At 34.8% G+C, this 13,254-nt stretch overlaps 2 protein-coding genes across 2 annotated transcripts; one reads left to right on the top strand and one right to left on the bottom strand.

The window, feature by feature from the left end:
* Positions 1 to 8,764: 8,764 nt before the first annotated feature.
* LOC129239229 (zinc finger matrin-type protein 3-like) lies at positions 8,765 to 10,560 on the top strand. The gene is made up of 2 exons (XM_054874582.1): positions 8,765 to 8,963; positions 9,036 to 10,560. Exon 2 carries the CDS (start codon positions 9,048 to 9,050, stop codon positions 10,290 to 10,292), a length of 1,245 nt encoding a protein of 414 aa, XP_054730557.1. The 5' UTR covers positions 8,765 to 8,963; positions 9,036 to 9,047; the 3' UTR covers positions 10,293 to 10,560.
* A 649-nt stretch (positions 10,561 to 11,209) lies between these two features.
* LOC129238989 (small ubiquitin-related modifier 3) lies at positions 11,210 to 13,016 on the bottom strand. The gene is made up of 3 exons (XM_054874245.1): positions 12,851 to 13,016; positions 12,091 to 12,207; positions 11,210 to 12,020 (listed from the first exon to the last, which is right to left on the bottom strand). Exons 1-3 carry the CDS (start codon positions 12,866 to 12,868, stop codon positions 11,886 to 11,888), a joined length of 270 nt encoding a protein of 89 aa, XP_054730220.1. The 5' UTR covers positions 12,869 to 13,016; the 3' UTR covers positions 11,210 to 11,885.
* Between the last annotated feature and the right edge of the window lie 238 nt (positions 13,017 to 13,254).

Here is a 13,254-nt window from a genome sequence, read left to right as displayed (position 1 = left end):
TCGATAATTTCTTCAGGTGTAAATACACCAATAGCTCGCTGCAGACCTGTTCTCTCTACGTTCCACCTCTCGCATTTAACACGTTGAGTGCCATGTGAGTCCAGGTTGGTCTCACAGTGCGAAGAGACTTTCAGGCCTCGTGGTGACACTTGGTCTCACGGTATAATGTGTGACATTTCGGTTTGTGCTGATGCAGCTGCTTCATAGAGGCTATTAGTAGTAGTGTATTCACGCCATACTAGAGCCATTGCATTGTTTATGCTGCTTGGCCTATGGGTATGAGACCAATGTGTCATCATATGGCCTACATTTTGTTGAACAATATTCTATTGTATTATGTAAAAAAAAATCGTGGCCGGACGAACCACATTTTTTTTATTGTATGGCGGCACTCAACGTGTTAAAGAAGGTGTGTTCCGCATCATCATACTCAGTATCTCCATATATGCAGTTTGGTTGGCTCACTTTTCCCATTCGCCACAGATACTTACGAAAGGACCCATGTCCGGACAAAAACTGTGTGAGGTAATAGTTAACCTCACCGTGCTTTTCAGTTACATATTTACACAATACATCGGTTTGTGGGTGTGTGTGTTTGGTTGTATCTACACAATGTTGCCATTGATATTTTTGCTTACACACTTTTTCACACATCCGCGTTATCAGTTACAATTTTTTATTGTTTAATAAACCAAAGCCAAAAACCAACAAATGCAAATAGTTCATTTATCTATAATTAACATTATTCAACAGTGTTTGTAAGTTATTTTAATAAAAATTATAATTTTTCTTAGTTTATTTTGTAAATGATTTCGAAATGTACTGCTTGGCAACACTGTGTGGTGAGAGAGCAATCAGCTGCCAGGGTTCTACGGGAATTTTCAAAAATCCTGCGATAAAATCTACGATACGGAAGGAAGTAATTTTTCGTTTACATGGGGTTCTCATTAGTTTGACCGTAACAGCTAACAGGGGACTGCGTTTACGTCGGTCACTGTTTTCAGCATTCATTTACATAGGGCTCTCATCAGTTTCATTGTATCAGCTGACACGGGCCTGCGTTTACGTTGGTGACTGTGAGCACCATTGCACCAACAACTGTGTAAGGTGCATGGCATATAGTAATCTTGATTATCTTAAAAAATTATGAGCAATGTAACCCGTAAACCATATCCGCAGCCGGCATAAACACAGATCTGATGAAAAGAATGCTAGCAGCGACAAAACATTCCCTCTTATGGTATTTTTGAGAGATTGAGAGGGTACAGAAATTTATGCGGTTCATGAACCGGTAGTCCGTTCTTAGTGAATATAATAGCATCAGAGATTTGAGAATTAATGTTTTCGTTTGTATTTTACAAATAATAGTGTCTAAATGTGTATAAATCATCCACAGCTCTCTCAATAAACCTAAGATGGAACTAAGTTAGGCTGAGCGTATAAGCCTTTCTCCGTGCCGTATCCGGTCGAGATATCATGATTATATATTATATTTTCTACAGTTACTTGCAAATCGACATTTTTTATTTCCATTGAACATTTTGCTTATTGATTTGAATATTTGCTTTAATAATTTTACCAATAAACATTGCCAAGGTAGTATTAATAAAAATCCTTTGTCAAAGTTGTATCGATATATATTAGAAATATTTCTGCTGGTCAAATCGCTCTACAAAGCTTTGAAGTTTTCAATTCGCTATGCCGCCTTCATTACACATAACCATAGGCAAACATTTATTTGTATCTTGGTACTTATATCAGACAATATAAGGCGTTTTTCAATAGGTGCGCTTCAACTTTTTTCCGATCGGTAGGGCGAACGACGCAATATTTTTTATTTTTCGCTTGTCATTTGTAAACTTCATTAGTATACATTTTATCATGGAACGCTACACACTTGAGCAACGATTGCAAATCGTGCAAATTTTTTATGAAAATAATCGTTCTGTTGCTGCTACTTTAAGAGCATTACGGCCATTTTACGGTCCATTTAACAAGCCATCACTTTTGGCTCAATGGCTTTGTCAACAAGCAAAATATGCGTTACTGGGCAGAAAGCAATCCACACGTGATTCATGAGGCACCGTTGCATCCCGAAAAAATCACTGTTTGGTGCGCTTTACATGCCGGCGGCGTAATTGGCCCATATTTTTTCGTTGACGAGAACGATCGCCACGTTACTGTGAATGGAAATCGATACCGCGACATGATAAACGATTATTTTTGGCCGCAATTGAATGGTATGGACTTAGACGACATGTGGTTTCAACAGGACGGGGCCACAAGCCACACAGCACACGCTACAATTGATTCGTTGCAGAGTAAGTTCGATGAGCGCATTATTTCCAGAAATGGACCGGTCGAATGGCCGCCGCGCTCGTGTGATTTGACGCCTCTAGACTATTTTCTTTGGGGTTATGTGAAGTCATTGGTCTACAGTAACAAGCCGGCGACGATTTGTGAGCTCAGAGCCAATATTGAACGCGAAATTGCTGGAATTTCGGCCGATTTATGCAAAAGAAAATTGGGTTCAACGATTGGACTTCGTAAAACGTGCACGCGGTGGTCATGCAAAAGAAATCGAATTTCATACTTAAATGTATGTGTTCAAACTCGATAATAAAAAAAAAAAATTAGTTAAAAAAGTCAAACCGTTTGTGTTTTATTCAAAAAAAAAGTTGAAGCGCTCTTACTGAAAAACGCTTTATGTATTGCCAATAGAGACCGTTCATTTCTCATGAAGAGCAATAAATACCAAGAAATATCTTGTAGGGCATTGCGTGACGTCTGCTGTTCAATAGTTTAAGGGGGAGCCTGCTTTAGAGGCTTCAAAAATCGATTTTTATTTTTTGCATAAATGTCTTCCCAAGCTATCTAAAAATATTTTCGGAGTTACAGAAAAAATTGTGAGCAAGCGTCGATCAGGTATACGAGCGGCCGGTATATGTACAAAAACTTTGACGCGCGATTCCTTGGTTTTTTATTTTTACGATTTTTCCCAACTGGCGAAACAAGATAACATTGATTGTATTTGGAATTAAATTATCTTCTAGTTGAACCTAAAAAACCTTAAGAAAGTTTCGAGTAACCCACTTTTTAAACAACCTAAAGTGAATTTATTTTTCCAAAAAAATTAAGTTTTTTTTAACACGTTGAGTGCCACCATACAACAAAAAAAAATGGGGTTCGTCTGGCCACGATTTTTTTTTTTTTACATAATACAATAGAATATTGTTCAACAAAATGTAGGCCATATGATGCCACATTGGTCTCATACCCATAGGCCAAGCAGCATAAACAATGCAATGGCTCTAGTATGGTGTGAATACACTACTACTAATAGCCTCTATGAAGCAGCTGCATCAGCACAAACCGAAATCTCACACATTATACCGTGTGACCAAGTGTCACCACGAGGCCTGAAAGTCTCTTCACACTGTGAGACCAACCTGGACTCACATGGCACTCAACGTGCTAATTAGCGAAAAATTGTTGAATTTCTCCCTTTTTGTTTAATTTTCTTGGTTTAACTAGAAGCTATATTATAGTAAAATACATTTTTTTAGGTTTTTGGTTTTAGATGAAAATTGCGACCTGCATCTTTCCCGCCGCGCGACACATGCACACTCCAGGCGCCTCGGCAATATGCTTGTACCGGGCATAATATCACATATATTTTAATGATTAATTTGAGAAGACTGTTGAAATATATAACAATAAAACCTGAAAGTTTCGTTTCAATCAAATATTTCTTTCCTTCCCAAAAAAATCCACGAAAAAATCGATTTTGTGAATCCTCTAAAGCAGGCTCCCCCCTTAATGGCAAGTTTTTCATTATGACGATATGCTATCGTGTCAACATAATTGAAATGAAAAGTGATTGATTCAATTTTATATTTCTTTCGTTTTTGATAGTTTTCAGCAGCTTCCTGGACTCTTCTTTCTTTAACTTTTAAACACCTCGATGCAACGAGCCAAAGCATATTTTGAATGTCAAAGTGGTGTGCTCCATCGTTGTTGCTTTTTTGTTTGTGTCGGGCTTAATATAATGCGACATGGGCAATTTTAGATAAGGTTTAATGATTTGTTTAATGAAACTTGATGGAGATATTTGAGAATAGTTCAGGAACAACTTTTATAGCTCCCAATTATTGTGAAATTAATAGTTTGGTAATTATTTGCCTTCAAAGTGCCCTCGGGAACTTCACTATAGTTTGGCACATTATAAAGCATATTTTTCTAAACTTCTCTTCAATTCATAAAATATATAGTCACATGTGTGTTTTTACTTGTTTTTATATTTAAATTTTAAAAATTTTGAATGAAAATTAAATGCAGATGCATTTAAATATAAATACAATCACTTTCCAATTTTAAACGGGACATTCAAACGATTCATTGGAATTGGCAACAGTATAGTGCTGCCGGATGCCTGCAAATGAAAATAAAAATAAGGAAAAACTAAAATGCAGTATTTCAGTTCAGTGTTGCTGGCGATGGTTGTTAGTCCTTGTGCCTCCTTACTATCTCCAAATTTGCATGCATATGAAATTTTAATTTTTAATTTAATGGTTTTAACGTTAAAAGTAGTTCTACGCAAAAATACTGTGGATGGCGTAGCCGGAGTTGGACTGATGAGGGTTATACTTTTGAAGCGCTGCCGAAGGACGCTCAGGCGGAAAAGAGTTAGATGCAAACTTTTTACAAATTTATCAACAACATATAAACCTTATCGAAGGAATAAAATATAGTTGTAAACCGTAATTTTTGCTTTTTAGTTATATATGTATATATAATTGGCGCATATACCCTTTTTGGTTGTTTGGCCGAGCTCCTCCTCCTATATGTGGTGTGCGTCTTGATGTTATTCCACAAATGGAGGGACCTACAGTTTCAAGCCGACTCCGAATGGCAGATATTTTTATGAGGAGCTTTTTCATGCCAGAAATACACTCGGAGGTTTGCCATTGCCTGCCGAGGGGCGACCGCTATTAGAAAAATGTTTTTCTTAATTTGGTGTTTCACCGATATTCGAACCTACGTTCGTTCTGTGATTTCCGAATGGTAGTCACGCACCAACCCATTCGGCTAGGGCGGCCGCTTTTTAGTTACTTTGCTATTTTTTGGAGATACTTTAAGCATCATTGTCTTCAAGTTTCGATGATTTATATACGCAAATACCAAAATCCAAACAACCGCGCGGTTTTTATTCCAATTTTTCTCTTGCGACGTTTTTTTCATAAAAAGCAATATTTGTATTTTCTATATTTTCAAAAATGTTTTGCAATTCATCAAACATCCTTCCAGTGAACGTGTCTGCATACGAACTTCATTCTTATTTGAGGGGTTTTATACAGTTAGAAGGCCGAAAATAAGCGAATTTTCCAAATTTTTCTGAGAAAACTTTTAAATGTTTGAAAAATTTGGATACATGTTATCTGTAAACTGTATTTTAAGACTTAGTATTAGTAAAAATATTTATTTCTAAAGGCACTACAGCTGTTCTCCGGGAGCTCCTCTCAAAAATGACGTTTTGCGGTGACCACTATATCTTTCGACTGGATCCTTTGAAATTGAAAACCACACAAATGTTAACAATGTTAAATCTAGTAATTAACTGAAAGAATAAGCAAATTAGTTTTTTTTTTTTTGACCAAATGGTGGTTTCTCAAAAAAAAATCAATTTTTGAGCAAAATTTCGGCCTTAAATCTATATATATAAAAATGAAATGATGTTCGTTTGTACGCATTTTTTTGGGCCGATACGAGGCCAATTTTATTCGTTCTTTTTTCATATTATAGGGATCCACTAGGGGAAGGTTTTTAGCAAAAAAAAATTTCTTTTAAATATTTTCTTCATATAAAAAAAAGAAAAAATCAAAATATTGTACAAAACAAAACTTTCTCGATTCTTAGATTAAAGTAAGTTTCGAATCGACATTCATTTTATGTGTACAACTTTTTTTGAATTTTTCGTTATTGTATACAGAAATTTCAAATGATTCGAATGAAATTTTTTTATTTTTTTTATTTCTTCCATAAAATATTACACCTGTCGTTAGACAATAAGTAATTTGATTTACAAAAAGATGGAATGAGAGTGATATTGAAGGGCCAATGCCCCCAAGCTCATTTAGAAGAAATATATACATATTATTTAAAAACAAGTGGTTAACAAACAATGACATATACGATTAGTTGACAATTGATTACAAGGATTTTGCAAGATCTGTTGGTGTTTGACGGTTAAGCCGACTTTGGGTAGATTTTTCTTTATTTGGTAGTCTTCTCATCATAGGATTTGTATGCCTTAATAGTCTATTTATGTGTCTTCTGCTAGCGCTTTGTATTGTTTCATCAATAGTATCGATGTCAAGGTCGCGATGAATATCTGCGTTAGGTATGTACCAAGGTGCATTAGTTAAGGTCCTAAGTATTTATGAAAATAATGTTTCAATTCAATTGAGCAATGCTTTCTTTGACCAATTCTATATGGAAATGAATGCGTTTGCAAACGATGTTTTCGGCTATGAACAAATGTTGGAATCGAATGAAAAAGGAATGAAACGCGAAATGATAAAAAAAATTCTTGGAAAATTTAAAATGAATGGTGCTTCATTGGAAAAATTCAAAGGTAATAAGAACATACACAAGATAAAGTTAGAATTCGAATTTTTAGATTTATTTTATTTATTTCTCATTTTTTCAGAAGTACACCACACAACAACTCATTCCAACTCTGATTTTGAAATCCTGTTGGAATTGGTAATCGATAATTTTGTCACTATAATGGTCAATGGAAATTTGCGTGTATCAGACCCTGCATATTATTTACCATATCAACTTTTTATGGAACATGTGGACCAAATGAACACAAAAAAATAATTTAGTTTTGTTTTGATTTTTTGCAACATTTTGGTTTTCAGTTAATACAATAAAAACAATACTGTTTTTTCGTGAACACAAAATTCTAAATTTATTACGTTGTTTGTTTAGAATTTTTTTAGAAAAAAAGTAAATTTTTTGGTTTTGAGGAAATTTGATTATTGTTGCTATTTGCGAAAGCGTAGATATTTTTAAGTATTTGACTATAATCCTAAAAGTTAATGGAATACCACTATGACACATAGAAAACATTTTTTCAAAGGGGTGTTTTTCGAAAATTATATTATAAAAAAATTGTTTTCAAAAATTTTGAAGAAATAAAGTAAAATAAAAAAATTTCGAAAGCATGAAATTTTTTCAAAACCAAATTTTCCTCAAAAAGATAAAAGAAATTTCTTCGAAGAGGTGGTTTTCTAAAATTACAAAAAAAAATTTCAAAAATTTTAAACAAAATAAAATAAAACTTTTTCAAGGGTATGAAATTTTTTCAAAACAAAATTTTCTGAAAACCAAACAAAATTAAAAAAAAAATGGTGTTTTCAAAGCATTTCATATTCCACTATTAATAGAGAATACATTTTTTCGAGGGGGTGTTTTTCAAAGCGGAAAAAAATCTTTTTTAACAAATCAATTTAAACTTTTACAAAAATATGAAATTTTTTCAAGAACAAAATTTTCTCAAAAACGTTAAATTAAAAAAAAATAGTTTTTTCAAAATATTTAATTTTCAGCAATTAACTGAGAAGAAATTTGTTAGAGCGAAGTGTTTTTCAAAACTTCAAAAAACACTTTTTAACCAAAAAAAAATAAACCTTTTTTCAAAAACAACAGGAATGATAACATTGCCTAACAATTTCTGCACTTTTGCACAGTCTAAAGAGGCATTGATACAGAGTGTATTTCCAAACATAGTTCAACATTACAAAAACCATGATTGACTCAGCGAAAGAGCAATTTTAACTGGGAAAAATAAGGACGTCAATAATATAAATATAGCTATTTTGGATCAAATACCTGGTGACATAGTTGCGTATAAGTCAATGGACACTATTACTGATCAAGATGAGGTCGTAAATTATTCAACTGAATTCTTAAACTCACTCGATTTGCCAGGCTTACCACCTCATAATTTACGATTAAAAATTGGAGCACCTTGCCTTCGCTATGAGAATTAATAAGGCGCAAGGACAGCCTCTACAAATGTGCGGTATTAATTTAGAATACCCAATTTTTTCTCATGGACAATTGTATGTAGCTTGCTCACGAGTTGGCAAACCATCGTCATTATTCACGCGAAAGATGAAAAAACCAAAAACGTTGTCTACCAAGAAGTGTTACAATAAAGTTCGAATGAAATTGTATCAAAGAATTTGCTTTGTTTCGTATTAATTTTATTCTCTTTCAGCAAATCATTGAATTTATCGTCTAGCGAAGCGGGCGAGGGTACGCTAGTTGTTTATAAAAAAACAAAATATTTATCAGTGAGAAAAAATCCTCGATTAATTACTAAAAAATATAGTTAAGAAGCTCGTGTTAATATTTGAGACTAATCGGTTTATCCGTTTTCGAATACTGTTGGTCACCGAACCCATTTTTTTCCGTACAAAAACAATATTTGTATTTTCAAAAATGTTGCTCAATTCTATACAAAAGCAAAAATTACTACACATTTACAAACATCCTTCCGGCATACGTACTCCATTCTTATTTGAGGTGTGTGGCAGCACCAACTTTACGCTGAATTTTACAACTTAAACATTAATTTACTTAAAAGCCTACGTAGGATGCGGTTTTCAGTTGTAAGGTGGGGATACACCGCTCTATCCTTTTTTACATCCTTTTCTTTCAATGCGGGTTGTAGTATACTAAATATTATTCGTTTGTTTTTTTAAATTCTCATCGATATTTCGACATTCACCCATACCGGCGCCTTGAGTACAATTCAATTTGCGGTCTGAAGCAGCTTTATGCAAATACGAATTGTGTGGGAAGACGTTCTGTCCAAATTCTAGCTAGATTTCTCCTTCTTAAGTTATGGCAACTCTATTATCCCTTGAAAATAACAAGGCCTGCAACCGGTATTGCTTATTTATTAAATGTTGTTTAGATACAAAGGAATTGTTAATAATTGAAAAACACACTGTTTATAGTTACATTTCAGGATGAGTAACGAATTTCTGGCTGGCTACCATATTCCCACAATTCAACAAGGCGTGCAACCACCCGCTTCACTACTTCCAACTTCCACTGAGGAGCAGCAACAGCAAGATGTGGATACTTGCAGTGAATATCAAAATATTAATCGATATATTCCTCCAGGCTTACAGGGAACAAATTATATACCACCATTGCCTGCGAAACCGCCGCTGAAACGTAAGTACAGTGCAGGTCCTGGGAATACTGAAGCAGCCACCGATGGACTGTTAGTAATATTTCAAGGCCGCGATGGAAGCTATCCAGATGAGTTAAACAAGCTGATACATCCCCTGCATTGCACATTATGTGATGTGCAAATGAATTCGTCAAAAAGCGCCAAGGATCACTATGAATCTAAGCAGCATGATCGCCATATAACCAATTGGTTGAATACGAATTATGTAGAGAAAGGGCTTACACCACCGACAGTTAAGAGATTCATTAAGGATGGACAAAGCGGCCCAGAGGCTTTCCACTGCGAAATCTGTGATTTGAAATTTGGTTCATTGGCACATGCCAGCCAACATTACTCAGGCCGCAAGCATAAATTGGTAGCTAGCAAGGTTTCGCAACCTTCAGGATCTGGTTATTACAATGCTGAAAATAAATGGGTGCGCACTGGCACCAAATATGTACCAAAAACCAATGACGAGCGTTTTGGTATCGGTGAATTGTTCAAATTACAAACAACTGAAAGTACGCCTGATAGTGGCACCACACCTGATACTACAACGCCCACAACTGCTAGCGGCATGATTGCGGTTAATTCGTCTGACATTAAAGCCACTTCCACTGGAGGAACTACCAGCGAAGTTGAACCGAAATCGTTGTACTGTGATTTATGTAAAGTGAACGCCACCTCGAAGGGGCAGATGACAATGCATTTGCAAGGAGTAAAACACAAAAAAAAGATGAAAGCTTTGAGCTTGGAACATTTTGTTACACAGACAATACCTTTACCCAATGTGCCGGCAACAACTAACACCGAAGATACAATATTAGAAAGTCTGAAGCAAAGCAACCCGAGCACTGACTTATCTATGTATCGGACGCCAAGTGGATCTTATTATTGCGAATGCTGTAACATATCCATGTGTCATATTGCGGCGTTACAACAACATTTGACCGGCAAAAGGCATTTGAAAAAAGTGAGCGAAGTCAAAGAGCGGGCAAAGCATGAAGCCAAAAGTAAGATGGAATCTAAGAAATAAGTTGGTAAAGTCCATTGATTTTGATTGCACCTGAAAAAGCTCGAATCCTATGCACATTGCCAATTGTTCCCAGACGTCAAATTCGTCTTCATAATACAAATATTCTATTCGGAAATCCATCACAGCAGCCATCATTGATGCGCAGGGAAAAGTAAGCAGCGCATCGGATGAAAAATTTAAGAAATGTTTGGGAACTGGGAATGGTTAGGAAGTGATGATTATATCGTATATAGTAGAATCGTTTGACATTAATAATATACGAAATATTTTTGTAAGTAGACACATGTCTCTGTAAATATATGTATACACATGTGTATATGTGTTTGTATGTGCGCAGGGTCTGCACAATAAATTCATGCATGTTGGATTGAGGAAGAAAGACTTAATAAAGGATAATGAGATTAATTGAAAGAAAGGTAAAAAAATCAAAAAAAAAGTATTTATTTTTTTTCGAATGATAAGAACTGAAAAGTTAATTCGTTTAATATCCAGTGTGTATGGGATTTTTTTTATAACAAAATATATTTGAAGGGAAATTTGGACATGTAGCTGTTAATTTAAAGTAGATTATAGTAAGTTAATTTTGAAAGCCTAATCAAATTATTCATTTAAACGGTCCGAAATTTCAGTGGGACCACTAAAAAAGTTAGGTTAAAAAACTTTTTTAATTCGCGCGTTCGATAGATGTCGCTTTCAATGTCAGCTTTTCTCGAATATTCGAGGACGCATGTTTTGTAGCAACTGTACAAGCGATGCACAGTGCAGTGAGTCACTACTGCACTGTGGGACAAATCGACTAAAATCAAATTTACAAAATATCAACGCCAGCCAGACACAAATGTACAACTTATTTCATACATTTTTCCATTCCATATTCCATGCTAACTGTATCGAAATTTGAATAGCAAGACAAATGGTTGTTTTGTTTTCCATACTCGTATATTTCTTCAGCTTTTTTTAATTTGTTTAATACACAGTTATAAGATCTAAAAAATTTACTTATGTAAATTAAACCTGCCGTTTGCCCGTCTGCGCACAACGAATTCGCATTGAAAGCACAACATGGTTTGTGGTCAAAGACTGTGAAACTCCACATCGCTCGTGCCTAATGCAACTCAACTCATTCTGTAATGTTTTTTTTTTTGTTTTAGTGAACAATGAAAAAAGTTTGGTCTGGCTAATAATAAATGCGTTCTTTAGTTTCCATTCATAAATTAAAATTAATTCGATACAAACTGCTTATAAAATAGTGTAAAGTTAAATTATTAGAAAATGTAAAATTTATATCCTGGTTCCATTTTGTTGCAAGCACTCTTGAGCGGCATTTCGTATCGTCTCGCACATGATCAACAAACCCCCTTTTTTAAACAATCTGAAACTTGGTAAAGATTTGCGCAGATTTAATTTGTTTTTTTTTTTTTTTTAGCAGCATTCTTTCTCTTCACAAATGAGGGGCTTGCTGCTCATTTAGTATTTCTTCAGCATTTTTTTGGATGATACTTATTTTAACATTTCTTCTGTATTTTGTATATTAAATTGATTTTTTTCATGTTTAAGTGAATTTATTATAGATTTGCGTGGTTAATTTCAAAATTAATTTCGGCCTCCCGTCTGCTGTTGGTACACTTCGATAGTATCACCTTCTTCCATCTCCAATGATGTTGGTGTGTCATTTTCATTTATTGGTTGACCATCAAAACGAAACCGTACTACTTGCATGGATAGCCCCTATACCCAAACAAAAAACAAAGAGATTAATAAATACTTCGTAGGCGGATCGAATGTATACAAGACTTACCGCTCTGTCGCAATAAGCATTCATAAGCTTTCTTAAGGGTGTATGTTTTTTAATTTTGAACTGGACAACAGCATTGTCTTGACCCAAAACTTTCAGATTGATGTGCTCTGTTTCTCCCTGGAAATAAAATAAATAAATAATTTAGTTATGTAGTTTCACATCTATACGTTCGAGCTACAAAAAACAACAGAATTTTGACTGATTTATTAGATTTCTACCGTTTGTTCTACCAAAAACAAAAATGTGCGCAGAATTGCTCCACTGTGCGGTTAGACAAAATGCCTCATATTTTATCTTTGTGAAATCCGTCTGGAATATAATACTCCCCAAACCATTATGATAAATTAAGCGGTGCCACTATATTTTACCCCGTGCCTGCTGACGGAATTGTAAACGGTGGAAAAACTTGGGTGTCGCTACTCTAGCGTTAAGGAAATACGAGTTTAAGGTTATGTTGAGCTTTAGTCTACTTAAGGCACATCAGTTTTGCGCGATTAACGCAAGAAAGGACAGTCGGCGGTCAATATAGTAAAGCTCACTTACTCGATTTTGCTTACTTCAATTACAATACAACAATTTACAAGCATAAGCGGTAAAATACTCAGCTACCGCGCCATGTTGTCGGCGTCATACACTTTTTTTTCTACTTTGCTACATAGTTCGCACACTTTCGGTAGGTTGCACTTTAGTTTCTTCTATTTTAGCCAGAACTTTGTTTATTTTTCTCATTTTCTTTACTTAAACATTTGCACTAACTTACCTTCTTTTCGTCGGACATATTTGCTGGTTGCTTTTTTACTTAGTTATAGTTAAATATAGATAAAATTTCAAAATCACCGATGCCGCACTCCGCTAAATTAATAAGTGCAAATTTTCGTCGTTTCCTCCTTCCTCTTTCGATCTTAATGAAGTAGTGAAAAATGCCGACCGCACAACGACGTTAAAACACCGAACACGCGCGAACGACGCCAACGGGGTTGCTGCTTTATATTACAAAAAGCGACGAATATGGCAACATCACAATACCAGATAGTTTTAAATTTTGATAATTTATTACGTATGCAATTCAAGAAAAAATAAGTCGAGTTGAAATTAATTTAAAGAATATGACCATAGTATGTAATCTTTGAACTCATATTTAGTTTGACTTCGTTAAACATTACC

Source organism: Anastrepha obliqua, chromosome 2 (assembly GCF_027943255.1).
Source record: "Anastrepha obliqua isolate idAnaObli1 chromosome 2, idAnaObli1_1.0, whole genome shotgun sequence".
Lineage (NCBI taxonomy): Eukaryota > Metazoa > Arthropoda > Insecta > Diptera > Tephritidae > Anastrepha > Anastrepha obliqua.
This window is presented reverse-complemented; position numbering and strand designations above follow the sequence as displayed.